General features: G+C 46.1%; 2 protein-coding genes and 1 long non-coding RNA gene across 11 annotated transcripts in view; 2 read left to right on the plus strand and 1 right to left on the minus strand.

Moving 5' to 3' along the window:
* HSD17B14 (hydroxysteroid 17-beta dehydrogenase 14) lies at nucleotides 1-14,473 on the plus strand. 6 transcript variants are annotated; one of them, XR_013978496.1, is made up of 10 exons: nucleotides 1-142; nucleotides 3,632-3,676; nucleotides 4,811-4,911; nucleotides 5,648-5,714; nucleotides 6,619-6,710; nucleotides 7,853-7,957; nucleotides 8,747-8,814; nucleotides 9,696-9,792; nucleotides 11,168-11,382; nucleotides 14,352-14,473. XR_013978496.1 is itself a non-coding variant. In XM_080976289.1 (9 exons), the coding sequence occupies exons 1-9, from the start codon at nucleotides 16-18 to the stop codon at nucleotides 11,330-11,332; spliced, it is 867 nt and encodes a 288-aa protein (XP_080832415.1). In that variant the 5' UTR covers nucleotides 1-15; the 3' UTR covers nucleotides 11,333-11,482. The 6 variants fall into 6 exon arrangements, 5 of the variants coding, with proteins under 5 accessions (XP_080832415.1, XP_080832419.1, XP_080832418.1 ...); XM_080976289.1 differs by lacking the exon at nucleotides 14,352-14,473 and having other exon boundaries at nucleotides 11,168-11,482; XM_080976293.1 differs by lacking the exon at nucleotides 14,352-14,473 and having other exon boundaries at nucleotides 9,671-9,792; nucleotides 11,168-11,305.
* Nucleotides 8,912-25,779, minus strand: LOC308460226. Of its 3 annotated transcripts, none has more exons than XR_013978503.1 (4): nucleotides 25,296-25,779; nucleotides 19,019-19,092; nucleotides 17,467-17,603; nucleotides 8,912-9,158 (listed from the first exon to the last, which is right to left on the minus strand). It is a non-coding gene; the product is annotated as an uncharacterized lncRNA (long non-coding RNA). The 3 variants fall into 3 exon arrangements; XR_013978504.1 differs by lacking the exon at nucleotides 8,912-9,158 and adding an exon at nucleotides 16,089-16,458; XR_013978505.1 differs by lacking the exon at nucleotides 8,912-9,158 and having other exon boundaries at nucleotides 16,089-17,603.
* LOC308460185 (branched-chain-amino-acid aminotransferase, mitochondrial-like) overlaps nucleotides 15,882-26,583 on the plus strand; it is a 22,458-nt gene continuing 11,756 nt past the window's right edge. The window contains exon 1 of one of the 2 annotated variants that reach the window (XM_080976260.1): nucleotides 15,882-16,082. In XM_080976260.1, coding sequence (XP_080832386.1) covers nucleotides 16,044-16,082 — 39 coding nt within the window. In that variant the 5' untranslated portion in view covers nucleotides 15,882-16,043. Of the gene's footprint in view, nucleotides 16,083-19,139; nucleotides 19,159-26,583 lie in introns of those variants that run through there. The other variant, XM_080976261.1, reaches the window with a different exon arrangement.

A 26,583-nucleotide genomic window follows, 5' to 3' on the forward strand; every position in this document is an offset into this window, starting at 1 on the left:
ACTGCATTTCCCAGCATGCCCGGAGACACAGAGCATGCGCAATGGGCGAAACCACATGTTGCAGCGTCTGCGTCCAAAGTTCAGCTGGATGTTCGTGATTTGGAGGAGCCGCGACAACATCTGGAATGGCAACTGGGCTGCGGTACCCGGGCAAGGTCGTCATAGTAACGGGGGGCACCCGGGGTATTGGCGAAGGCATCGTGAGAGAATTTGGTGAGGGTGGAGGGAACCGGGGGGGGTTGGGGGTTGGGGGCAAAGGAGGTTCTACAAATAAGTGCCGGGGCTCAAATATGCCAGGAAAACTGACGTGGAAACCTTGTTCCCCAATCTGTATGTGTTGAGATCGGAGAGGGACTGGATAAAGTTGCTTCTGATAGGAATGTACTCTGCACGAGCTCAGAGGCAATGTTGGCGTTATTGCAAAACCGAAAGTTTTTGGACATATTTTATTTTAAATTATTATTAAAGATTTTATTGTTTTACAGAAGTAAGTGTAATGTCTCTCGTATTTTTTCCATGTAACATTTTTACAAATCCGTTTCATTTGTTGAGACACTAGGGGGAGAAAAAAGAAAAGAAACAAAGGGGGGTGGAGGGAGGGAAGATGGGTGGGGGTGGGGTCGGGTGGCGATGTTTCTGTTATGCTTAATGTATGTAGGGTTTGGTGTCAGCGTTGCTTGTGCTGTTTACTATTGTTTCCTTGGTGGTGAGAGAGGTTGGGGTTGGCCTAGGGTGTGGTTGTTTGTTTGTGATTGGCTGTGGTGATCTTTGTTTTCGTGTGTGAGTGGGGTGGGTGGGTGTTTTGGATCAGGTTAGCCATATTGATTTGTATGCTGTTGGTGGATTATTGTCATTGTCTTGTTGGGCTGTGTATGTGATAAAGGGGAGCCATACCGGGGTAAAGGCGTCTCCTTCTGTTTGTCCCCGTGTTGAGGCAGGGCAAAGAACATTTCCTAGCTTCAGTTCCCAGCATCTCCAAGGCTGGGAGAGAGACCCCTGCCTAAATCCCTGGAGAGCTGTTGCCAGTCAGCGTGGACAATGCTGAGCTAGATGGACCAATGTGTTTGTAAAGTCCATGGATTTATTGCTGTCGTGGGCATCCATAAGGCTTCTAGCACACAGCAGCTTATGCCACAATACATTTGATGAGACTTTAAGATGCCTCAGTCAGAAAGACTCTGGACTGACCCTTCTCTGTAATGTTTTGTTGTTTTTTTACTGCATGGGTCAGTGCTGAGCCCTTGAACTGAAAACAGGAACTGGTGCCCGGACATGAGCTCTTCTTTTTCAGAAATGGGGAGGTGGGGAAAAGGAGAACGTGCTGTTGAAGCAATTTCAGTCTCCCTACCAGGAAATGGGACGTGGGTGGCGCTGTGGGTTAAACCACAGAGCCTACGACTTGCTGATCAGAAGGTCGGCGGTTCGAATCCCCGTGACGGGGTGAGCTCCCGTTGCTCAGTCCCTGCTCCTGCCAACCTAGCAGTTCGAAAGCACCTCAAAGTGCAAGTAGATAAATAGGTACCACTCCTGCGGGAAGGTAAACGGCATTTCTGTGCGCTGCTCTGGTTTGCCAAAAGTGGCTTAGTCATGCTGGCCACATGACCTGGAAGCTGTACGCCAGCTCCCTCGGCTAATAAAGCGAGATGAGCGCCGCAACTCCAGAGTCGGCCATGACTGGACCTAATGGTCGGGGTCCCTTTACCTTTACCAGGAAATGCAGGGCATGCTGACTTTCTCTCTGCTGTGAAGCTCTTAGTGGGAAAGAGGAATCTGTAGCCCCTCCAGATGTCACAGAACTACAGTTTCCATTATCCCTGGTCATTGCTGGTGGGGGCTGATGGGAGCCTCTCCACCCCTGTGTTAAAGGCATAAAGTTCTGCTTCTGTGGCTTTAGGTAGAGAATCTTCTTCCTAATTTTGCCCTCTCACATGTTGGGCTGACAAAATACGCATATTTCAAAGAACAAGGTGGACATCTTTTTCTGGCAGGATTTCTGTACATATGTGGCTTTACTTGGTGATTTTCCACCTGTAAGTCACCACTGTTAATGGCCAGAGCCTAGGGGGTTGATGGTAAGGCTTAATCTGAAGTCTAAGACAGGTTGAGCAGCCGCAAAAGGAGCATCTGGATCTAATTGCCTAGGAAGCATAAGAAAAGCTGGTTTTCCTGACCTGAAAACATGAATCTTGTGGTACCTGAAAGACTAGAAGATTCATCATGGCATCAACATGGACTACAGTCTCTTTCATCAGATGCCTGAAATTATATCTTTGGTTGGTAGGCTTTTTGCTGGAGGGGAAGTAAGTGTGGAATGCAAACAGGGAACAAAAGGAGTAATTAAATTAAGAGTTTGTGACAGGCAGGCCCTCTTTAACATCCCTTTTTTTGGGATAGGCATATATTGAATATCTGCTTGTCACTAAAGGCAGGGAGTCTCTGACAGGATGCAGAAAGACAGGAATCTGAGTTCCAGATAGGTTCATATGTTTCGCGGCCAGTCATCAGTTGTGCAGTACTTGAAGTCGTTTGTGATGCATGCGGAAGGTCCAATTTCTGTCTTCCCAGCTCAGGCTTGGAAAGACCCCTGTCTGTCAGCTGGTGTAGGTCAGTGGTTCTCAAAGGGTGTGGCTGGGGAGAATGGCAAGTGTGGCAGGAAGATGCAAAGAAAGAAACATTTAAGCATTTTAGTATAGTGTAATACAGTTGTACCTTGGCTTTCAAACAGAATGCGTTCTGGAAGTCTGTTCGACTTCAGAAATGTTTGGAAACAAAGGCGCAGCTTCCGATTGGCTGCAGGAGCGTCCTTCAGCCAATCGGAAGCTGTGGAAGCCTCACTGGATGTTTGGCTTCTGAGGCAAAGTTCGCAAACTAGAACACCTACTTCCGGGCTTGTGGCATTCGAATTCCAAGTTGTTTGTGAACTAAGCTGTTCAAAAACCAAGGTACGACTGTATAGTATAGTATAGTATAGTATAGTATAGTATCAAAATATTTTTGGGGTACACAACCAGAAATAGTATCTTTTCAAGAGCATTGTTTACATTTCTACAGTTCTCCGCAACATATTGTTCTGACAGGGATTTTCAACTCTGACAAATTTGAATGATCAGAAAAGAGAAAGAATTATTTGTGTTGATGAGGAGATGATAGTTTATTTGTCTCAAATTAGACCTGATATAAATGAGACGATTGCCTGGCAAAAGCAAGCTCACGCCTCTCATTAGGCTTGTATTATACATACTTCAGGTACATATCAAAGAGGCTTGTTTATAATTATATTTTGGGGATGAGTCATATTTTTTTTGCAGCTGAATTTATACTTTCTGGATGCCCCATGCCCTAAAGTATTTTATCTATGTTATAAATCATGCACTGCTAGGAGTTGTTTCTTTTTGTTTTCCAATGTATTTTGTATCAATTAAAAAATTGGTGTGGCATGGCCAAATTTTTATTCTGTAAGTCTGGCCCAGAGAAAAAATGTTTGAGAACCTCTGCTGTAGACAATGAACCAAGGGTTGACTCTGGGATGATTTCTGTGCTCCTGAGCAAGTGAGTTGCGCGCATGCCTGAGAATTGGGCCTCTGGGATATTTTATCTTGCATTCATTTCTTCCCCTAACTTTCCTTCCCAGTTCGCCATGGAGCCAAAGTAGTCTTCTGTGCCCCAGGATCTGAAGGTGAGGCTTGGAGATCTTTCATTACCCCCACTCATTGTTAAAGGGCCCCCTTGGTCTCTCACTCCCAATACGTATATCCAAATCGGTTTGGCTAATGCAAAGGAGATATGCAAGGTTAAGACAGCAGAGGGCAGCAAAATGTCCCAAGAAAGTTTAGAAAGAAAAGCATGGCTGGAAAAACAGTCCCGTTTTGTGGCAGTGGTAGATATTCTACAGGTGCAGGCTTACAAAAGATGCAGTGATGAAGCTGTACCTTTGAATTTCTGTCTGTCAAGTAGGTGTCAAATTGTATAAAGAGCCCTGCCAGGAAAAGGGGGCAACCTAATCTGCAGCCTGCATACTTGCTGCACTTCAAGTGACAATATACAGCCCCGCTCTCTTTCTTTCCTCCTGGAGATTTTCTTCATTTAGGAAAAAGGTGTGTGTTTGGTCCTGAGAACTAGCAACTTGTGCAGTGGTCTTTTTGTGCGAGGATTTAAATCTGGGTCATGTCACTAGGGCAGCCTTTCTTGGCTCTTGTTCCAGCCTGGGCCAATTGCATCACCAGCCACTGAGAGTTGCTGGGAGACCCCCAGTCCCATCGCAGAGCTACACTTTCCAGAGCGGTTTGACAGTCAGTCCCTCTTCTCAGGGAGCTCTGGGAATTGTAGCTCTGGGAGGGGAATGGGGGGGGCACCTCCTAACAATTCTTGGCACCCATAACAAATAATGTTTCTCAGAATGCTTTGGAAGAAGACATGGCAGTTTGAAGTGGCTTCATGGGTCCACTGACTGGGGAGAACTTTGTTCTGTGTGTGTGTGTGTCCTTCCTTCCTCTTCTGCTCCTCAGAAGGCCACAGTAACTCTGTTAGTTAAGACTAAGAGCCAGTGTGGTGTAGTGGTTAAGAGCTGTGGACTCGTAATCTGGGGAACCGGGTTCGTGTCTCCGCTCCTCCACATGCAGCTGCTGGGTGACCTTGGGCTAGTCACACTTCTCTGAAGCCTCTCAGTCTCACTCACCTCACAGAGTGTTTGTTGTGGGGGAGGAAGGGAAAGGAGAATGTTAGCCGCTTTGAGACTCCTTAAAGGGAATGAAAGGCGGGATATCAAATCCAAACTCCTCTTCTTCTTCTGAGCTTTTATATTTTCCTTCAGGGGAAAGGGGGAAAGTTATTGAAAAGGAGCTGAATGATTCTGCAGGGCCTGGGGAAGGTCACTTTGAGGTCTGTGATGTCCTTCGTGAAACAGACATTAAGGTAAGCTGAAACTGGAGGAAGAAGAGTATTAAATTGGGGAAGTTTCTCAGGCACCTCCAAGACCAACTTTTCCTTTGCTGAACAGGTTGCGGAAAGCCCTACCCCAAATTCCAGCTCTCTGTTATTTAAATTTTCTGCCTTTGGGGGCATTCCTCTTGGTGTCTGTGTCTGACCTTTTCCCACAGATTCAGAATAATTTCCCTGTTATTTGCTAAGTGCTTTCCTCACCAAAGTGACCCAAAGCGCTGTAACATTAAAGCCAATGTTGATACATGTCTTAAATAAATACTACACTAATGCATGCTACACTGTGTTTAAAAGTGCACCCTTATAGTAACAAAATGTGATAAAAATGAAAGGCAGAAGTCACCCGAACGTGACTGCTGAATAGAGCAAACACATTTCCAATAGCTAGAGAAGCAATTGCCAAATAAACTAATTTAATATAAAGCACCTTCTGTTTCAGCCTTTAAATACCTGCTGAAAACTTGTCTATTCCACCAGGCTTATGCAAGCAACTAAGAACACATCTTTCCATAACCATTAGTTGATGATCTCTGATTTTAAACATCTATGTGTTTTCATTGTCTATAGATATTACTCTCCACACCTATGATATTTTTAGGCTATAGTGGCATAGCTCCTCACTCCCGTTCAAGTAGCTGAATGTTCTAAAATTGCAGAGATTTTTTGGTTCTCTTTCCTGCGGCAATTATATTCATGCCCCTCCTTGCAGACTTTGGTTTCTGTGACCATAGAACTTTACGGACAGCTTGACTGCCTGGTGAACAATGCTGGAAGCCGTGAGTTGTTTCCAAAATTTTGGGGTGTGTGGGAAGAATTGGGATGGTTGTCTCCTGGGAGGTGGGGCCTTCTTTGATTAATCAACGACAACAAAACGGCCATGAGGACTAGGAACCTCCGAGGAAAGACAGCTTTGTTGTTGTCTGTTTACAAAACCGGAGAGAAAACCAATCACAGTGAATGTCTGTGTTTCTTTGACAGTTTAGGACAGGGGAGGAGAACTTGTGGGCTGTTTTCATGAAAGTTGGTGGAAGCCTGTTGAGATGGAGGGGGCAGGGAGACATGGGAGGGGGGGGGGCAAAGCTCTCTGCAAACCGCATTCGGACCCCTGGCAACAGGATAGCAGAAAGAGAGCGTAGAGGAGTTACAGGGGAAAAGGGGGTGGTGGCCCAGCCTTTCACTGACTGGCCTCCAACAGATTACCACTGAGTGAATGCATGGTCCTTCCCTGGTGTAGGGCATTCTAAGCACTTCATATGAGTTATTCCATCAGCTCCAAGGCTTACTATTATCCCCATTTTGCAGGTGGAGGACTGAGGTTGAGAGAGAGAGGGTGGGGGAGAGGAAGTTGCTTGCTTAAGGCTGCTCTTGGAAAGGAGTGAGGAGGGTTGAGCCTATGGGAACTTTTTGACTCCTAGCTGCTCTGTTACATGAGCTGCCTTTATTTTCTGGGCTCATGCTCTGACCCATGAATATCCTTGCAGGTGTTGTACCTTTTATGTCAAGGAGCAAAACCTAAGCCCTTATTGGAAAGGAAGTAAAACTAATTAGGATACTTATCATTTGGGGGGGGGGAGGGACACCCAACTCTCATTTTCATATCTGATGTTGGATCTGTAATATTTACATCCCCTCTAAGATGGTTTAGGAACGACAATGAATGTTGAGTCTTCTTGCAAACAGATCCTCCAGACCAAACCATAGACGACGTGTCTGCACAGGAGTTCCGCAGCCTCATGGACCTCAATGTGGTGAGCTGCTTCTTAGCCGCTAAGGTGAGCAATTCCAGTTTTGTACTTGGGATGCTGCCCTTTTACCAAGCCAGGCCACTGGTCCATTTGGCTGAGGATTATCTGTACTGAATGTTCTGAAATTGCAGAGATTCTTTTTTTTTGGGGGGGGGGGTTCTCTTTCCCCCTTGCACGAAATCTTGTCTTTTTATATCCCTGCTTCTCTAGTGATGGCTGTGCTCCTTAGGACTGGTAGGGGTAGCAGGCAGGGACACATGGAACCAACTAGGGACACTTCTCCACCATACATTTAAAGCCCTGTGATGCCACTTTAGACAGTCATGGCTTCCCCCAAAGAATTATGGGAACTGTAAATTGTTACAGGTGCTGAGAGTCGTTAGGAGACTCATATTCCCCTCCTACAGTTCCCAGAGCTCCCTGGAAAGAGGGGTTGATTGTTAAACCACTCTCAAAGAAACCAGCTTTAATCCCTGGCCTCTCCTGTGAAAGTAATAATTATAATATAATAATAATTTATTATTTATACCCTGCCCATCTGGCTGGGTTTCCCCAGCACTCTGGGCAGCTCCCAACAGAGGACTAAAAACAGAATAAAACTTCAAACATTAAAAACTTCCCTAAATAGGAAGGCCTTCATATGTCTTCTAAAAGTAAGATAGTTGTTTATTTCCTTGACATCTGATGGGAGGGCGTTCCACAGGGCGGGCACCACTACTAAGAAGGCCCTCTGTCTGGTAATATTGGGTAGGCCTCCTGGGAAAGTCCTTCAATCATAGGAGACCAAGCGTGTCCTCCAGATGCCAATGGACTGCAACTCCCATCATCCCTGCCCTGTTGGCCATGCTTGCTGGGGCTGAGTCCAGAAAATCTGGAGGTCACATTGGTTACTCCTGGAGTCAAGACCATTAATCTTCAACTGGTGGGTCAGGGACTCTACAACGTGGGGATCTAAGATGATCTAAAGTGGGTTGCAACAGCAGCACTTACCAGCAAACACACACACACACTGAGAACAATTCAGAAGTGGGTTCCTAAATGCATGTTTGGGTTAAGGGTGGGTCCCAGCTGAGCCACTTCTGGAGTAGACAATACTGTGCTAGATGGATCAATGGTCTGGCTCCATTCAAGGCAGCCTCATCTGTTGGGATCTTTCCTCTTGCAAGCAGGCTGCCCTGCCTCACCTCCGCAAAACGAAAGGGAACATCATCAACATCGCCAGCCTTGTTGGTCTCATTGGGCAGAAGTATGCGGTGCCGTATGTTGCAACCAAGGTAATCCAGAGCAACACCTAAACTTGGATTCAGGTGCCCATCCTTCCCACCCTCCCCTTCTGGTTGTAAAGATTGGACCGCCAACTTTTGTTTACAAGCATCTGCTTCTGTGCTCTTAATCACAAGGGATGATCCCAAACGATAGTGCCTGTCTTTATGCCATTGAAAATCCACTTTCTGATTTCCACATATCCGGCTGCTGTTTAACGACACAGGAGCAAGTCAGCTTTCCCCACCCCAGTCAGTTGGCAATTCTGTCTAAACTTCTCTCTCTCTCTCTCTCTCTCTGTGTGTGCTTGCTTACTATAGCCAAAACAATTTGACTAGCTTTATTACACCAGGCTTAAACCTCCCTATAACACAAATAACGAGTTCATTTTTTTTTTTGTTTTTGTTTTTAAACAGAATTCCATAATTTAACTAAGGACTCTTCTGTCCTTCAATCTATTCAGTTTTGGATTAGCCTCTTGTGGTTGATATAAATCAGTGGGATTACTTATTTGCAACATCATTAAAATAAAAAAAAATCATTAAAATAAAAAAGTCACCAAAGATGGGAGCAAAGCGGTAAGAAAACATTGGCCTGTTATTTGGGTTGCCAACTTTTAATTGTCGATGCCTTCTTTCATTCCATTTGCCAGAGGAACGCGAGGGACGTGGTCAATTTACACGCCAAGAAAAGCTTCAGATTGTTTTCTGTACCGCAAGATGCTGTCAAGAGGCAGTGTCATTTCCTCCTCCCCTCTGGTCCGTTGGTAACCCTCCTTATTAATGCCTCTGACTTTGCAGGGTGCTGTTACTGCGATGACAAAAGCTATGGCCATCGACGAGAGCAAGTATGGTGTCCGAGTCAACAGGTACTGTAGTGGCAGCTTGCAGTGAAGTTCTGTTGTGCACGAGGCCTTCCAGGGCGATCAGCTTTCCTCCTTCCATGTGTGCAGGGTGTTCGTTTGGATACCTTTTCAAACAAAAGTATGGGAAGTGTAGAGGATTTTGCCCAAAGTTCTGAAAGGATCCCTCCGGACTTGGTGAATGGGCAAATGGCAAATGCGGTTCAGTGTTAGCAAGTGCGATGTGATGCACACATTGGGGGCAAAATAGATCCTAACTTCACATCTGAAGTGGCAGGTGGCTTGGCCAGGAAATAGTGGATAACGGTGGATGGCTCAGTGAGGATGTCAACCCGGCATGTACAGGGATGCTAGACATGATTGAAATCAAGACATGATTTAACTCAGGCAGGTGTTACCCTGGCCATATCTGCAGTCTCCAGGAATGGATGTAGCTGGAGCACAACTTATTTATTGGCAGGACATTAGCAACCAAGCATAAGATTTCACTGTGAATTACAATTATAAATTACCTTATATACCACCTTTGTCTTCCAAGGAGCTCAAGGGGGTGTACATGGTTCCCCCCTCCCCATTTTATTCTCACAACAACCCTGTGAGGTAGGTTAGGTTGAGAACTGACGACTGGCCCAAGGTCACCCAGCGAGCTTCATGGCTGTGTGGGGATTTGAACCCTGATCTTCCAGGTCCTAATCTGATACTCTAACCACTGGCTCTCTCTGAATCAAATTTAAAGTCGATATGGGAGTCTTTACTTCTGGAAATAACAAAAGGGGGACATCTTTCCTCACTAATTTTGAAATGGATCTGCTCTATTTTCCTTGCTTTCTACCTCTCCACCCCCCTCTTTTTTTAAAAAAAGAAACCCCCAACTATTTGAATTCCAGCATCTCACCTGGCAATATCTGGACTCCTATGTGGGAGAAGCTTGCAAGCCAGACAGCTGACCCAGAAGCAACGATCCAGGAAGGCATAGATGCTCAGGCAAGTGCATTGTGGGGAAACAGGCCTGGTGTAGCTAAAGGGAAAAGGTTCCATCCTACAAAAGGGGGGGGGGGGGCTGTGTAGCTGTTGTAAACAAAAATTGCCCTTTTCCATTATGGGGTATCCCAGAGCCCATATAGAGTCCTTACATAGGTTCCCTATTGGTAGGAGAGAATAACAGAGGCCAACCAGAGAATATTGAGAAGCAAAGCAGCTAGTAAGCGTGATCTTTATTGATCTGTTGCAACAGGGTGCTCCCCTCACCCGCAGGAGAGGAAGTGGAACCCAGAAAATTGGCGTGCAAGGCCTTATAAAGATTTTTGAAATTGCCACCCTGTAGATGAAGACCACCCCTAGAAACATCATACATACATCACAGAAGGGGTGTAACCTAAGACCACCCCTCAGATACATTACACCTGCATCACAGAAAAGGCGGTCTAAACAGAAATTTGAATGTTGTTTTTCTCCTGTCATTGTTTATCTCCTGTCTGGCAGGTTATCTGATTGGATTGCTGGGGTAGCCTGGCCAGTCTTTTGTAATGATAAATACTTAGTTCCTGGGCCAGGTCACAGGCTCACACCCTATTAAAACACAGACATACCCTTAAGACAGGATTTGTGAAGGAAAAGACAATGGGGAGGCTTTTCCATTTTCCTTTGACCTTGCAGAGAAAACATTTGGTCAGTTTGGGACAGTTTGGGAATCAAAATGGTTCCAGGTCAGTCTTCCTGTGCTGATCTATGTATGTGCTTGTTTGGTACACTTATGAACATTTAACATATATCTAAGACCTCAAAATTCCAATCACATAGCCAACACTGGGGGGGGGGGGGATATGGCCAGACCTCTGCACCAAGGAAGCCCTGATCCTGCAACCTCCCTATAGTGTGCAAATCAATGACATTTGTATATATGAGCTATTTCTGCATAGATCTGGTGTCAGGAACCTGTGGCCCTCCAGATGTAGCTAAACTACCACTCCCATCACCCCTAGCCATTGGCCATGCTTGCTGGGCCTGATGGGAGTTGTAGTTCAGCAACATGCGGCAGGCCGAAGACCTCCCACCCCTGGCGTAGCTGCCAATTTTTCGGTTTAGTTATGGGGAAAAGCCAAACTGTCATGCAAAGCATTGGATGTCTCACTAATCAGCTTCTTAGCCTGACCTCTTAACTTTTGAGATCTCATAGATTTATGGACTAGAAACTTGTTTTGGTGTTTTTTTTAACTGAGTCTCAGGGGCTAGAAACTTGTGTCTTCTTTAAACTGAACGCTAAGAGTATGAAGTAAAAGCACCAGATAGGAGGAATGGGCTGTGCACACTCATAATATAAGGTGCAAAATACTGATTTCCCTCTCAACTGTATTTGCAGCTTTTGGGAAGAATGGGGACCCCAGCGGAATGTGCTGCAGCTGCTCTGTACCTCGCGTCTGAGGCCACCTTCTGCACTGGCATCAACTTGGTGCTTAGTGGTGGAGCCGAACTTGGATACGCACAGAAGAGCCACAGAGAGCTGAATCCCAGCTTGGAAGACTAGTTAAGAGTCAGCAAAGAAAGCACGAATGTCTTCAGTGGTTAGTTGATAAGGTGGGCTGATCAGAACAGCTGCAGCTCCAGTGTCGATTTTACTCAAGCCATCCTTTCAAAAAGACAGGACGTCCGCAGGATAGTGACTACCTTTTTATCTGTCTTTTAAAGACTTAGCAAATCCAGATATGCCCCAAGGATGAAGGGGATTCTTCTACACACACACACACACACACACACAGCAGGTTTCCACGCCTGTCTCTGACAATTGTTTAGCAAGCAGAAAGGCAACAGCTCAAGCTTTTCTAGTACAGTGGTGCCTCGGGTTACATACGCTTCAGGTTACATACGCTTCAGGTTACAGACTCCGCTAACCCAGAAATAGAACCTCGGGTTAAGAACTTTACCTCAGGATGAGAACAGAAATCGTGGTCCAGCGGTGCAGCGGCAGAAGGAGGCCCCATTAGCTAAAGTGGTACCTCAGGTTAAGAACAGTTTCAGGTTAAGAATAGACCTCCAGAACGAATTAAGTACTTAACCTGAGGTACCACTGTACTTTTATGTTCCCATGTAGGGCAGGAGGAAGGGGACCTCTGGCCCACAACCCAATTATGGCCTGCAAAGCTGTTTTCCCCAAGCTAAACCCACCTGTCCCAAACCTGACCCCATTTGCGATGTCAATTGTGGGGCAGGCAGAGGCATCGCTGGATCGGCTGTGAGATCCAGATTCACACAACCAGTCCTTGTAGAAAGCAGGTTTGAAGTCACTGCCTATCTTGAGCCTGAAGATAAGTAGTGCTTTGAAGCCCTGAGCAATCATCATGTGATGTAATTGTGACATCAGGCGTTTGACAGGTGGGTAGTCCACCCATCTGCCTATCAAATTTGGTCCTTTGAAGGCTAGGGGAGAAAAGAATCTGGCCCACTGGACCAGTGAATAACCCTGTTTGCCATGGAGCTAAAGGCATAGGAGCGTAGTCAGAAGAACGGTGGCAACCCGGTCCTTAATATTGCTTTACATGTTCTAGGCCTTAATACTGAAAACAGGTTCTACAGCTTAGCCCCAAGGAGTTCCTAGATAACACCATAGGCCTGTTTGTCATGCAAATATGCTCAAGATCAGCTGGACCTTGAAGCTGAACATGTGGCGGTGAAGATTTTGTTATATTTAACATGTGACTTTTGATCAGTGACCATGGAAATTCTTATCCTGAATCTGCTTGTTAAATAAATACTTCGGAAAAGACTGCCTTAAAAATGCGACGCCTCATTGGGCTTTAATGCTGTTGGCCGACAAAGATTATCATCTAAAAAAAAGCACCACCCCACCTGATTTCTCCAAGAAATTGACAAGCTTATGGGGCTTGTCCCCTCCAGCTTTTATCCTCACAACTATCCTGTGAAATCAGCCAGTCCTTGTGTTCACAGTGCTTTAAAATGATTTGAGTCGGAGAACCTACCAGAAGGAGTTGGGCCTCCTGGTCAGATACTAGATTCTGCGGCCTTGTTCCCACTTTTGCACCTTTCCCAGGCTTCTGTTCTGTTCCTCTAACTCTGTTCAAATGGCATGTGGGTAGATTGATTATATCTGTTTGCAAAGAGAACTTCTAGCATGTCCAGCTGATCAGGGGTGAGGTGGGCTGGGGGTGGAATGCCCTGACTTGCACCTGTTCCTTTAAGAACAGCTTGATTTGCAGAAATCAGCCACTGAATTCATGGCCATGAGATAAAAACCCCCCGCCTATTAATTGTAGGAGTACCCTCCTTTTTAACACACACATATAGCCAGATCTCCATGATGGACATATATATGTTATCTAAACAGGGCCATTGTGTTCTCAGAAGTGGTTGTGTTTAACCCTTTGAAAAGCATCTCTGGCATATCTTTGCTCCAACTGAGGCTGGCTGTGAATGCTGCCTTGGAAAAGGATGTCTGTATAAACAGAATAAAGAGTTCACAAGGAGACCTGGGCACAGTTCCTGTTTTAACAGCTGTTCCCACCCCAGAGGCAGCTGTGTCTCTGCTCTGTTGGGGGGGCGGGGTAGCTACGTGAACAGCCAGCATCTTCTGCGGTAATGAGCAGTCCATGCAGCAAAATCAATTACTCCAGAGCTCCCTTAATTGCTTCTTTCAAGCCAATTAACTAATGTCCTGGAGAAACAGAGCATTAGCTCTTCATTGACTAGGTACATGCTAGAATTACTGGTTGCCACTCTATGCCCCCCCATGCCCCCAAGAACATCCAGTGCTGCACGAGAAGCAACTTCACATGTTGAGTTTCTGGCTGCCAACATGAACAACAGTACTGCCCTGAAAATATAGCAACCCTATTCATAAAACCTCAGTTTCTCTGTCTCCTATGGGTGGGTTGGTTGTGGTCACTCCCTCTGACAATGTCGTCGTTATATGTGTGTGTCAAATTTATAAATTTTCTACTGCTTAATGCTTAAGATGGCTTCTAAACCAAAAGATTTAAAACTAACTATATAACGTCTGCATTTAAAGCAGTATCATACCACTTCAAACAGTCATGGCTTCCCCCAAAGAATCCTGGGAAGAGTAGTTTGTTAAGGGAGCTGAGGGTTGTTAGGACACCCCAATTCCCCTTCCAGAACACTTATTCAAAGAGTGCTTTAAAGTCACCCCTCGTTCCATGGAACTGAGAATGGTAGCTCTGTGAGAGGAAGAGGGGGCTCCTAACAACTCCTAGCACCAAACAACAAACTTCAGCCCCCAAAATTATTTGGGGGAAGGCTATGACTGTTTTAAATGGTATGATATTGCTTTAAATGTGCAGTACAGATGGGGCCTTAAAATACAGTATAATTAAAAAGGGACCATAAAACAACCCTATTAAAATATAAACCTCCATGATTAAAATGTGAAATTAAAACAGCTAAACAATACAGGAGACTCAGGTCAAGCAATCAAAGGAATTCTTATGAAAAAAAGTGCATCTTCAAAAGCTGGCAGAATGCCAATACAGATGTTGCAAGAGTTGGTGGGTAAGTGAATGGTTTTGTTCTAGGTTTTCTCATCTGGATGATTACTCCTCTTCGTTTCCAAAACTCATGAGTCCAGGATGCGCTCTTCCCGCTTTAGGCAAGCACATAAACACTTTCTACACCATTCAGATTTTTTTTTTTAAAATGTGTTTATTGTCTCCCCTCCCATTTTTACAAAAAAATGAACTAAAATAAATAAAACACATGATTATCACTTGAAAAAAAATTCATTGTCTTCAAAGTGCTTAAGACCTCCTCTTCTTCATCCTCCTAAGAGCCCTAGTGAGGTAGTTTTTACTACTTTAACCAGTAAGGCTGGGAGCTCTTGCTGTCATTTCCTCAAGGACATGGCTAAACAGGGAGAACATCAATAACATTTAGGATTTAAATATGAGTTTTTGTAAGTGCCTAAAGCCTTTGCATACGTGATCCTAGTGAACTTTGTAAGTACAACCAGCTTTTACGATAGGGTAGAATTATAATTATTCCCCCCCCCCCTTTTCTTACAAAATGGGTGAGAGGAGAGACTGAAGCTCAGTAGTGCCTTGCCAATGGCCAGTCACTGAGTTCACAGCTGACAAAAACAGACAAAAGACAAAAACGGGCTTTCCATCTCTTAGCTCATGATTTTAGCAACCACAACTCTGGACCCAGATTAACACTTTAGACACTGATTCACACAGCGGCTCCTGTGCTGCCTTGTGCATTGCAACTTTTGGATACCTAGACGTATTTTTACTGCAGGTGCCTTTCCACAGCTGTGGTTAGTCCAGTAAGAAGTCATGCTTTTCAGTTTCCTTCTGTTGTGGCTTTCCAGTCTAAACCGATTTTTAACTGAACATTTGATGTGTTATGCCCTCCCATTTACTGTTCCCTGTTCTAAGTTTATGGGAGGGCTATAACGTTTAAAATAAATAACACCCAAGCCAGATGACGTGGGTGTTTGTGCACATTCTTGAATCCCTCCCTGCTGTTGGCCATGCCCCTGTGCTGCTGTTTGCTTGCTCTGTGCATAGTCAGATGCAAAGCTGACACATGTGCTCCTTGAAGGGTGTATGTGAAACTGCCAGCTTTGCCATTGGATGGGTGAGTGGGCGTGTGTAGGGAAAGCGAGTATGATTGGCTGCAACACCCCCCCTACTTTGTAGAGGGTATTTGTGCCAAGAAAAACGAAGATGTGTTTGTGTGTCTAAAATACATGTACACATTTCCACAAATCCTTTCCTAACAGATACCCTTCATTCTTCTTGCATCATCAGTGCTTCTGATCTTGCCTTTATCAGCTACCCTAAATGTAGCTGCTTCTGTAAATGTTTGTTTTGCTCAACTTGCTTTTTTTTATTACTCATACATAGGGAAGAATGTGCTGAATACGTCGCAGTACTGAATATAATCTCGATATAACTCCTTATTTCCTTATTAGGGTTGTAGAGCCTTCGCATTTTAACTCGCCGTTTAAATGAAGTCGACCAGGGGAAGGCAAGCAAAGCCCTTTGTACATACTTAGCGGCGCACTCATCCTTCAAAATTTGACATTGAAAACAAAGGCGTCCTGAGCTGCGCCCTCTTTTCAGCTGGAGCCTTTTTGTCATGGAGAGCCGCATGGAAAGTAGGCAAATAGAGGTGGAGCTGGAGGCGGGCGAGGGGCGGAACCTTTCTGCCCCGGCTCCAGCAGGCCCCGCCCGGCCTCATTAGACAGAAGCACCACCAACAGCATGGCAGCGACGGCGGGACTCCCGCGCTCTTTGGGGCGGGTAAGTTGGGGAAGGGGAGGGGGGCCAAGAGGGAAGGAGACCCGGCGGCCTTTCCCCGCAGCCCATCCCCAAATAAAAGGGAAGGGGGCTGCACTTCCGGTATGGGGGTCACGGTGGTGGGCTCAGTCCTGTCCTTAAATAGCTCCGGGCGGGAACGTAGCTCCCACGTTAAAAACAACCAAAAAACACCCTCGTATTGAAGAGCCAATCGCTTCTCTAAATCCCTTGCCCAGTTCCTAAACAGATACTTATTACCCATTTCCTTCCAGATGGGTATTAGCTTGCTTCTTCCCCAGTCCTTTCCAAGGAGGCACCCCCAACCCCGATATTCGCCTGGACACTCACCACCTGGCTCTTCCAATAACTGTTTTTCAGCCTGGAAAAGATTGGGATCAGTAGTAACACGTTACCTATTTCCCCCTCCCTCAAGCCCTATATCTCTTCTCCAACAGAGGAAATTTACTGAACTGGATAGCCCCGCTCCAGCTGGCTTCTCTCCTTCAGTCAAATAAATTCCCAATTTGATATTTCCCAAAGGCACATCACTGCCAAGTTGTTACAAAATACACTTCTCCCCGCCTCTTGAGATCTTTTAGTTCTAAAAAGATGGCTAAATCTTTTTGTCCTAAAAATAACACTCTCCTCTGCTATATTTCCTTTAATTCCTCACGAGAAATTCCTTAGGGCACCCAGAGCAGTACTTTCCCACACCTAAGGTACTGTTCTCATACTCTTTTCTTTTTTTACAATTTTTGACACAAGGGATGCTTTGTACAATAGGAGGAATTTTGATTTTTAAGTCTATGTTGATGGCTGCCTCCCCCCCCCCCCCCGGTCTTGCTTGAAATGGCATCGATTTGACCCATGCAGCTTATCCCGCTCAAAATTCCTCCAGGCTTAGGGTAGATTTTTTCCAAGAACAACTTTATCCTGCTTCAGTGGGTGGAGTGTTATGTTCCTCAGCAGTTGTAACTTCCCTGTGATTTTTAAGAATGGCAATATGCTTAAACGGAATAAGGAGCAATTTAAGTGTTCACTACACAGATAAAAACCCTGTGAACTTTAAAAACAACTGCTAACATTCAGTTTAGGCATTTCTGATGCGAATGTGTTTCTGATGCTAACTTAATAGACACTAAAACACGTGGGCTTGGCAGTGGGGTTATGAAAGTTCATGCTGGTTAGGAGGAAATTGTGGATTCTCTATCCGTTCCTTTTAAACTCTGCCTGGAAATATCAACACCTGGAGCAACCCCATTTTGTCATTATTCTTGTCCTGACCTGCTATACAAATCTAGGGGCTGCCCCTCCCTTTGCAGCCACAGTCCCATGGCAGCATACCTCCTGCTTTCTTTATTTAAGTTGGCATGATATTCTCACCTACCTGGAACACTGTGTTCTCTCTTCCGCTTCTTTTTTCTACTGCTCCACCCCTGACTTTCTGACATGCATCTTGCGAGAGAGCTGCAACTTCCTGATAAATAGAGCTGATTGTGTTCAGAGGGCTGGATTGGGTTTCTACTGGAGGAGAGAGAGAGAGAGCAATTTCAAAGTGTTATATTGCTTGTCGGCAATGAAAAGAGGAACAGTTGCCAAGGCACTGAAAATTCTGCAAAGGCCAAGAGTTATGGTTGCCACTACTGCTGAGTTTCTCTCTTCAGTCCCCTGCTGTCATGCCAAGAGCAGGGAAGTGTCCTTTCTGGTTATTTTGAGATCCAACTCAGTTGTTTCTCACTCATTAACAGAGTATTCTGCACCCAGGAAAACTAAATTCAATGCAAAGGAAACCCAGGAGTTTGGCGTTGCTGGCTGCAGGTTGCAGCAGCCCTGGATAAGATGTTCCCTGTTGAGGCCCTCCTCCTGAGTGAGGGGCTTCTTGGCTTTCGTGACACTGCTCCGAGCAGAGATGAGTGGATGTATCTATCCCCTCCCTTTATGAACGATGCTAATTCAGGGGTACTGTGGGGAATGTAAAGGGTGGTTAGATACAGCTGCCTGTCACAGTCGAGAGAGGTGAGTCATTCATATATAGGGGTGGGGATTGGGCAGGCATCAGCAGTGGGCCCTGCCAGGGAACTAGGGTTCTAGCAACTGCCCATGGGTGCCAGGGAAATCTTAAGCATATGTGCCGCCGGGGTGCAAAGATCTGCCCAGTGCCCCCAAGTCTGACAAGCGCCTCCGTTGTGAATGACAAGCGCCACCGCTTGCGCAGCACATCTTAAATGAGCGTACAAAGTCGAAGGTCCTTTAGTGAAACAGTAGGTATACATTTCGGTAATACCCAGGTACATACCGTACTTTTCCGTGTATAAGGCTAGGTTTTTCTCTTTAAAAATTATGCTAAAAAGTGTGAGTCATCTTATACATGGAGCCATCTCCCCCCATTTTCTTAAAATCGAGTCCCCCAAAATAGGGGGTGTCTTATACATGGGGGTGTCTTATACACGGAAAAATACGGGCATGTATTTTGTTTTTCTAGCTTGATCAAAATCATTATTTCATAACAGGTAGATAGTTAAGAGCTTAGGCAGCTTCAGCACTGGGCGCCTGGCACCCCCCCAGAATTCGGTACCCAGGTACCCCGCACCCCCGGGTAAACACGGCTCTGCCAGGTGCTAATGCTAGCTTTGAAGACCTGGATGTTGTAGTAGTACCATTGGCTGATTGCAGTAGATCAGCAAGGGCTTCTAACTTCCAGTTGCAGAGCAAGAACAACAAGGCTTTCCTCCTTTAAACTGGAGCTTTAGAACCCCTGATCTGTAATAACTGAGATTTGTACTTGTCTATGTAGATAATCCCAAAGTATGGCTCATGGATTGCAGGAGGTAGGTGGTTTCACCTCCTTCAGCCACCATTTTGCACTTGGTTGGTGCACCTCAGGGTTCAAGTAAAAACAACAGCAAAGTAGATTGCGCCAGCCTGATGTCTGCCCATACCTGCTGTAGATCATAGGCCTGATGGGTGGGCAACCACTGCCACCGTTTTCTTGTTTTGTTTTGTGTATGCTTCCCTAAGAGAAAAAGAAAAAGAGGAGAGATGAGAGAAGCCTTAAGGAAAATTATAGAGAGAGACAAAGGTGTGCATATATATATATATATATATATATATATATATATATATAAATATATAACAAAAACAGTTCCCATATTGCCCTGGATTAAAGGAAGCAACTGCACATTAAATCACATCTTGTTTAGTTTATATATCCTCAGTTCCATATGTTTGCTTCATTGGTATTCTTTATTCCGATCCCAGTAGCTGAGTTCTGCAGAACGTTTAGTTAGGAATGAGTGGGGAACGATTAGTTGGTGAGAAAGCATTCCTGTTTAGAAGGTAAAGTGGCTGTGATTCGGTGGGAGGTTAACTACAATGGGGAATAAGGCTATCATAGCTACGAGCCATCATGCCTATGTTCTGCTTCCACTGCCTCTGAGTACTAGCTGCTGAGAATCACAAGTGGACAGGGAGTGCTCTTGCTCTCAGGTCTTGCTTGTGGGCTTCCCATGGGCATCTAGGTGGCTACTGTGAGAACAAGATGTTGGTGCAGATGGGCCTTTCATAGCAGGGTTTTTCTTATGTGCATGTGATATTTCTATTTCCACAGGTCCAGTCACCGTCTGTTTAAGGTCCTCCCCATTTTGTTCTTACAACAGCCCAGCGAGGTTTTAGATTAGGATGAGATACAATCACTAGTCCAAAGCTACCCAGTGACCTCCGTGGCCAAATCGGGGGTTTGAAAACAGGCCTCTCCAGTCTTTGTCCAACACTCTAATCCCTACACTGCGCTGATGATTCTCATAATATCTCATATCCACATCTGATGTGAATCTCCATGACGGAAAAGCTTGGAAGAGGTAGTATCAGATTACCACCTGCTGCTGCCTTGTGTGTGTTTAAGGTGGCTGTTTTTAAATTAGATTATTCAGTGATTTGTGACAGGGCCTGCAGAAAAAGCCACCTGGCACTGCACAAAAAAGTTATTTTTTGCATTTCGAAAAATTATAATCTACTTGATCAAAAGTCTCCAAGCAGCATACAGATAAATAGTAGATAAAACCTAAATCAAAATCCACCATTAAAAAAACCCAACCCAAATATATCATAATTATAAAACAAAGACAAAACTTTAAAAACAAATATACGTAACCAAGTTATATGTCTGGGTAGGCTTGCTTTTCAGCATGCGTATCAAACAATGTAGTGAGGGCATCCGGCCAATGTCAGTGGGGCAGGGAAGGTCTGAGACAAAGATGACGTTGGTGTAGTGTTGAGATAGCCAACGTGGTTCCCTCCAGATGTTGCACTACAATCCCCCTAATTCCCAACCAGTATTGCCCACAGAGTTTATAGGAGTTGAACTCCAGCAGCAGCTGGAAAGCACCACCCCACTCGCTACCCCTGGTGCGTTGTCTTCCTTTCTCCTCTGGAATAACTTGTGCCACTGAGGGCATCGAACTACCACACTTGGCCTTTGGGCACATCTACATAGGTCTGTAAATCTGGATAAGGGCACATTAGGAGATTTGCCCTTATTAGGCAGAAGTGCTCCGGATGGAGACAGCAGGTGGATGAAAGGTCAAAACTGAGGGCCAAGTGGTATGGGGAATCGGGACTGGCAGAGCAGAGACCCACCACAGAAAGCCTCCGCTTGAAATACAGTGGTACCTCAGGTTAAGAACTTAATTCGTTCTGGAGGTCCGTTCTTAACCTGAAGCTGTTCTTAACCTGAGGTACCACTTTAGCTAATGGGGCCTCGCTGCGCCGCTGCTGCACGATTTCTGTTCTCATCCTGAAGCAAAGTTCTTAACCCAAGGTACTATTTCTAGGTTAGTGGAGTCTATAACCTGAAGTGTCTGCAACCTGAGGTACCACTGTACTGCAATGGCATTGAGCAACCTGCCCTTCTTGTTCAGTTTTGTGGCTGTTGCTTCTGCGGACCGATGCTGGCTTCTCTATTTCACAGGAGTGCATTAAAACGCTCCCTCTTGTGGTTGTTATTAATCTCTCACAATCCCTCATTTGCCTCCTAATCCCCTTAATTAGAGGTTGACTTAATGCTCGGAGGCTAGAATTTCATGTCTGCTGTCAAGCTAGTTTGCTCTCTGCCACGTGGCTCTTGAGGCCTTCAGCAGTGCGTCCTGGGGTGTCCGATTTCTCCCAGCGGCCCTTCTCTTTCCCCTCAGATGATTTTGTACATTTAGCTGGCATATCAACTGAATCCCCTGTTTTGCCTTAATTTGTTCAGGGCCTGCCTCCTCTGTCACGTAAAGCAAAGGGAAGCAAGGAAAGGGGTGTTAAGAAGCTGAAGGCAAAGCAGATACTGTGGTTGAGGGAACTAGTGCAGAGCATAATAAACGGGCTGGGAGACCATTTTACAGATGGCAAACTGAGGCCAAGAGCTAGTGATGTGTCTCTGTGACTGAGGTAGAGTTTCAGCTCAAGTTTCCTGGGCCCACAAGCTACCCACACAGGATTGTAATGCTTGTGGAAGTTGAATGCTGGAAGAATTGGGGCACACAAAGGAAAGAAGTCCTTCACATAGGGCATAGTTAAACAATGGAATGTGCTTCCACGAGAGGTAGCAATGACCGCCCACTTGGATGGCTTAAAAAAAGCATCAGGCAGGTTCAACAAGACCAATAGTGAGTCCAGCGGCCAAGAAGGCGATTTCTGCATGTGCTGTAGAGGGAAGTGAGGGCTTGCCAACCTGGGAAGGTAGCCCATCTAGGAGAAGGAAAGCTCTCATCCTAAACATCTGCTGCCTTGTGGGGATATCCGTGGGAGAAGAAAAGGCTAAGGAGTAAACCCTACACAAATCCAGACTGGATTCCCTAAGACGGTTGGACAGTACCTTGTAGGCCTCCTTCTGGCAACTCCTGCAGCCAAGCTGGTGCCAAATGTATTGCTCTGCTTCCCTTTGGACTGTCTCTTGAGACAGACAGACATGCCAGCAACAACACCTAAGGCCAGCAATGGCCGCTAGCCAGGATGGATATGTTCTGAATAAGTGGAGAGCATGTGCTGTTGCCCTCAGGTCCTGCTTGCAGGCTTCCCAGAGGCACTGTGGGAACAGGATCCTGGATGGGCCACTGGCCTGATCCAAGAGGACTCCTCTTATGGAACTATATGTCACCACCTGCCACCTCTCACTGCCCCCTTTACATGCTGCTATTCTGTTGGCTCAGCCCCCATTTCTTAGAGTGATAAGGTGGAATCTTTCACGCTTAGTCTTGTCCTATTGTTCCTCCAAGGAAAGGGGAATTCTCTGGGCCTGCATTGGCTTTGATCCCAGGCACCCATTTAGAAGAAAGAAACTGGTTCAGTCAGCCTCAGGGTTGTATTCCAGCCTTAGCAGGCTTCTTGCTTGAGGACGGGCTCTTATCTGGACTGGAATGCAAGGGCTTAAGAATTCTCTCTTCCATTCAAATTTGCACAACTTTCTAGTCCTTGTAGTTTTGGAGAAAAATGCATTTTCCTTAGCTCTATGTATTTTCCCGTATGAAAAAGCAAGGCAAAACGAAACAAAACAACTTAGCCCAACCTGAGGATTTCAAAATTTAAAAACTGGTTTTGGGAAAACAGAATGATGTAGGCAAAGTAAGGAGATGCATGCAGATATATTTCATTTGCATAAATGAGGCTAATTACTGATTTTTGCATGTGCAAAATTTGAATACTTTTGGGATAGTGTACACACAGCCCAAGAAGTATACTGGCTAAAGGCTGAAACATTTTATGGACCATTCTAAATAGCCATTTACCTGATCACCAGTGAACTGGACTCCCTTCCAGAAAAGGGAAGAGTCTGTAAACACAGAGCTGGTCATTTCAGGTCATCAATGTAAATGGTATATATGTGCTGTAAAGGTTTTCCAAGGTTCTTTGCCTCTTGCTGCCCCCTGCTGTTGGAATTGTTTTCTGCATCCATTTAAACAATCTTTTCCCAGATTGCAAAATCTGCTAACTACACATTGTCTGGAAGCCTGTTGATGCTTAACACCCAGAGCACCCTGCGCTCACAGTCGCTGCCTTTTCTTTTTCTGAGCCTGTGCACCTTTAAAATAGGTATCTTGCAGGCAGAAATTCAGTAGGCATTTCCCTCGCAGCATTGCATTTTTGTGCCTGAAGATCTGTTGAATTTCTTCCAGGCACACAACTGAAAAATGTACAGCAGCTCTATCATGGGGAGCGGGAGGCAGATATTCACTCCACAAGACTCCCTGTCATCACCCATAACAGGGAAATGTCTTTCCAGCAGAAGGAAAACCGGAAATAAATAGTTTGTATTACTTTGAGCCTCCTCCCACCCTATGTGGAGTCCTTGCTTATCCTAAGTATGAAATCCTAGAGCCCTAGAATCCTTAAAACCCATTCTTCTTCCACTAAATACTGGGGTCCTAGCTTCCAGGCCGTTCTGCAGTTACCGGTTTTAAACCCCAACCCTATCTTTGGGCCCCTGGGGAAATGAGTTGGGGAAATGACCATTGCTTAGTGGTAGAGCACATTGTCAAAGGGCCCAGTTCAGTTCCTGGCATTGCCAATTCAACTGGGCCCTATGGGGGTGAGGAGAAGGCAGGGGGAAAGACATCCGTGTCCAACACCCCAGGGAGCCACCACCAGTAGGACTACGCAGCGCTGGAGTGGATGGAGAAAGAATCTGACCAGCTTCCCACATTGCTCCAAGAACCCTTCTTTAGAACCACTCTATGGCACCCGTGGTCCAACCTATCCCCTCAAGATGTTTTGGATTGTAACTCCAATCATGCTGCCCGGGGATGATGGGAGTTGTGGTTCAAAACATCTTGATGGAGGCAGCTTGCAACAAGGCTGGCTCACAAGTAATAGGCTCTGCCGTATTACTTTGCGTTTGGCCTGACCCCTGAGCTGCCATTATGTTGCCTGGCTCTGGTTGGCGAAACTGTATATTCCAGCAGAGAGAATAGAAGCAAGCCTGTTCACAAGCCTGGGGTCTCCTGCTCACTGGCCTGGTTGCCTCGGCCTCCCTGTCCCCAAAACGAAGTCGTTCTCCTTGGTGCCAGCTTCTAAAATCTACCCCAGCTTTTAATGCTGTGATCTCTAGGTTTTGTCAACGCATAGGCTCTCTTGCTGGCAGTGCTTGCATGTGAAATTTCTATCCAGCTGGAGCCAGCGCTGTATAAGAGTTAGAGTGTAAGACTTTGGCCAGGGAGATCCAGAGTTCAGATTCCCCCTCGGCCATGAAGCTTGTTAAGTAACCTTTGACCAGCTGTTCTCTCTCTCTCTCTCTCTCTCTCTCTCTCTCTCTCTCTCTCTCTCTCCCCCCCCCCCCAGCTTCATGTGGCTTATGGGGTGGGGGCCATAACCTACTCCACATCTGCCATACTAAGCTAATGGAAGGCCAGGATACAGATGCATTTTAATATTCATCCAGGTTCTTCTAAAGTACAGTGCTACCTCGGGTTAAGAACTTAATTGGTTCCGGAGGTCCGTTCTTAACCTGAAGCACCATTTTAGCTAATGGGGCCTCCCGCTGCTGCTGTGCAATTTCTGTTCTCATCCTGAAGCAAAGTACTTAACCTGAAGCACTACTTCTGGGTTAGCGGAGTCTTCTGTAACCTGAAGCGTCTGTAACCTGAAGCGTATGTAACCCGAGGTACCACTGTACCTCGGGTTACAGACGCTTCAGGTTACAGACTCCGCTAACCCAGAAATAGTACCTTGGCTTAAGAACTTTGCTTCAGGATGAGAACACAAATCGTGCGGTGGCAGTGGGAGGCCCCATTAGCTAAAATGGTGCATCAGGTTAAGAATGGTTTCAGGTTAGGAACGGACCTCCAGAACAAATTAAGTTCTTAACCCGAGGTACCACTGTACTTTCCCCCCAGGAGCTCACATCACTCTTAAGCGTGGTGTCTTTCCTTTCCCTGAGTTGGGGAGGAAAGCAGAGTCTCCTGCCAACCTTCTGAAAGCTGTCACTTCATAAATCATCACAATTCATTGCAAGCAGCTCACACCGTCAGGCCTGATCAAGAACTCTGTGTGGCTTCAAACCTTGCATATTCTTACAGAAGCTGGCTCACTAGGAAAGGGTTTCCCTGCTCCCCTTTCCAGCCCATGGGATCCACTATCTCCCTGTTCCTCACTTCCCAGTGAATTGCATGATTTCCAGTTAAGGGTAGAGGACGGGAGGAGAGGATCCAAACCACCTTAACGCCCATATTCATGCAAGCTTACCTTTTTAAATCTTCCCCCTTTTCTTCACCAAGAAGAGGTGTGCTTTCTCCGTGCTTTGAAAGAAAATAGTATTTTAAAAGAATCTTGCCGTACCAGTGATCTCTGCCGCTCTTTGTTCCTGCTGCTTTCCACCCTGGACTGCTGTGATGCAACAGGGGCTGAAGTTCAACTCTGGGAATTCCAACCCCCCCCCCCAAAAAAAAGAAGATAGAAAGGAGGGGAAGGAGTGGGAGACTTGTTCCTGCCTCTGATTGGGGAATGGCTTCCTCACAAATGGAAATTGCAGTGTTCCCACGCTCGGATCACCAGCCTTTTGTGCTCCCTTTGCTGAGCCTGGCAATGAAGGCAGCACTTTTGAAAGCCGTGGCACTGGTTGCCAATGTAGCAGCAGCAGCAGAAAGCAGGCGTAGAGCAGGGCAAGATCTCTCTCTCTCACATACCCAACCAGGGATGTCAGCCGCTTAGCTCCCCGAAGGCCCCTGGTGTTTGCAGATTACACATTAACTGAATCTGTTTGTTCATGGCGAATGAGTGATTAGAGAAGTTGGGTTAGCAGCAAGTCCTGGGCTGAGGCTGCCTGGCTTGTTTGTTCTTTTTAATCCTGAGGCAGAAGACCCAGCAGCATGACCAGGAGGGTGCTTGTGGTGTCTCTGAATGAGTCCCTGCTCTGGGCTTTCCTCTTCCTAACAAGAGACACACACTCTCCTATGAGAGCGTAAGAGTTTCCTTGAGCCTGGTCATGGGTCTGCCTTAGCTACAGGACTTTGATTGGCAGCAGCTCTCTGAAGATCCCAGTAGAGCAGGGGTCGGCAACCTAAGGCCCATGGGCCACAAGCGGTGCACGGGGGTCGTTTAGCCGGCCTATGAGCCACCCCCGAACTGAGCCACCCGCTTGGCGAGTCCCCACATGCTGCACTAAACCAGTGCGGTGCAGGGACTCGCTTCTGCAGCGCCGGAAATTGCACATGCGCAATGCTGGAAATTGTGTTTGTGTGCACGCAGGCATGCGCGTGCAATCCGGCCCACAGAGGGATCTCAGCTGGAGTGAACTGGCCCAGGCGAGGTAAACCTTGCCAACCCCTGCAATAGAGGCTTTTCTCAGCCCTGCTTTCTGATGGTCTTTTTGGTTAGGGTTTGGAGCCAGGGTGGGGTGGAAACCCATAAGTCCCCCCGGATGTTGTCAGACTCCAACTCCTATCAGTCCCAGCCAGTATGGGCGATGGACACTGTGTTTTCTCAGGAATGAATACCTCTGCATTAACATTCACTAGGCATGCTCCTGCTGCAG

Source organism: Podarcis pityusensis, assembly GCF_964106645.2.
Source record: "Podarcis pityusensis genome assembly, chromosome: 13".
Classification (NCBI taxonomy): domain Eukaryota; kingdom Metazoa; phylum Chordata; class Lepidosauria; order Squamata; family Lacertidae; genus Podarcis; species Podarcis pityusensis.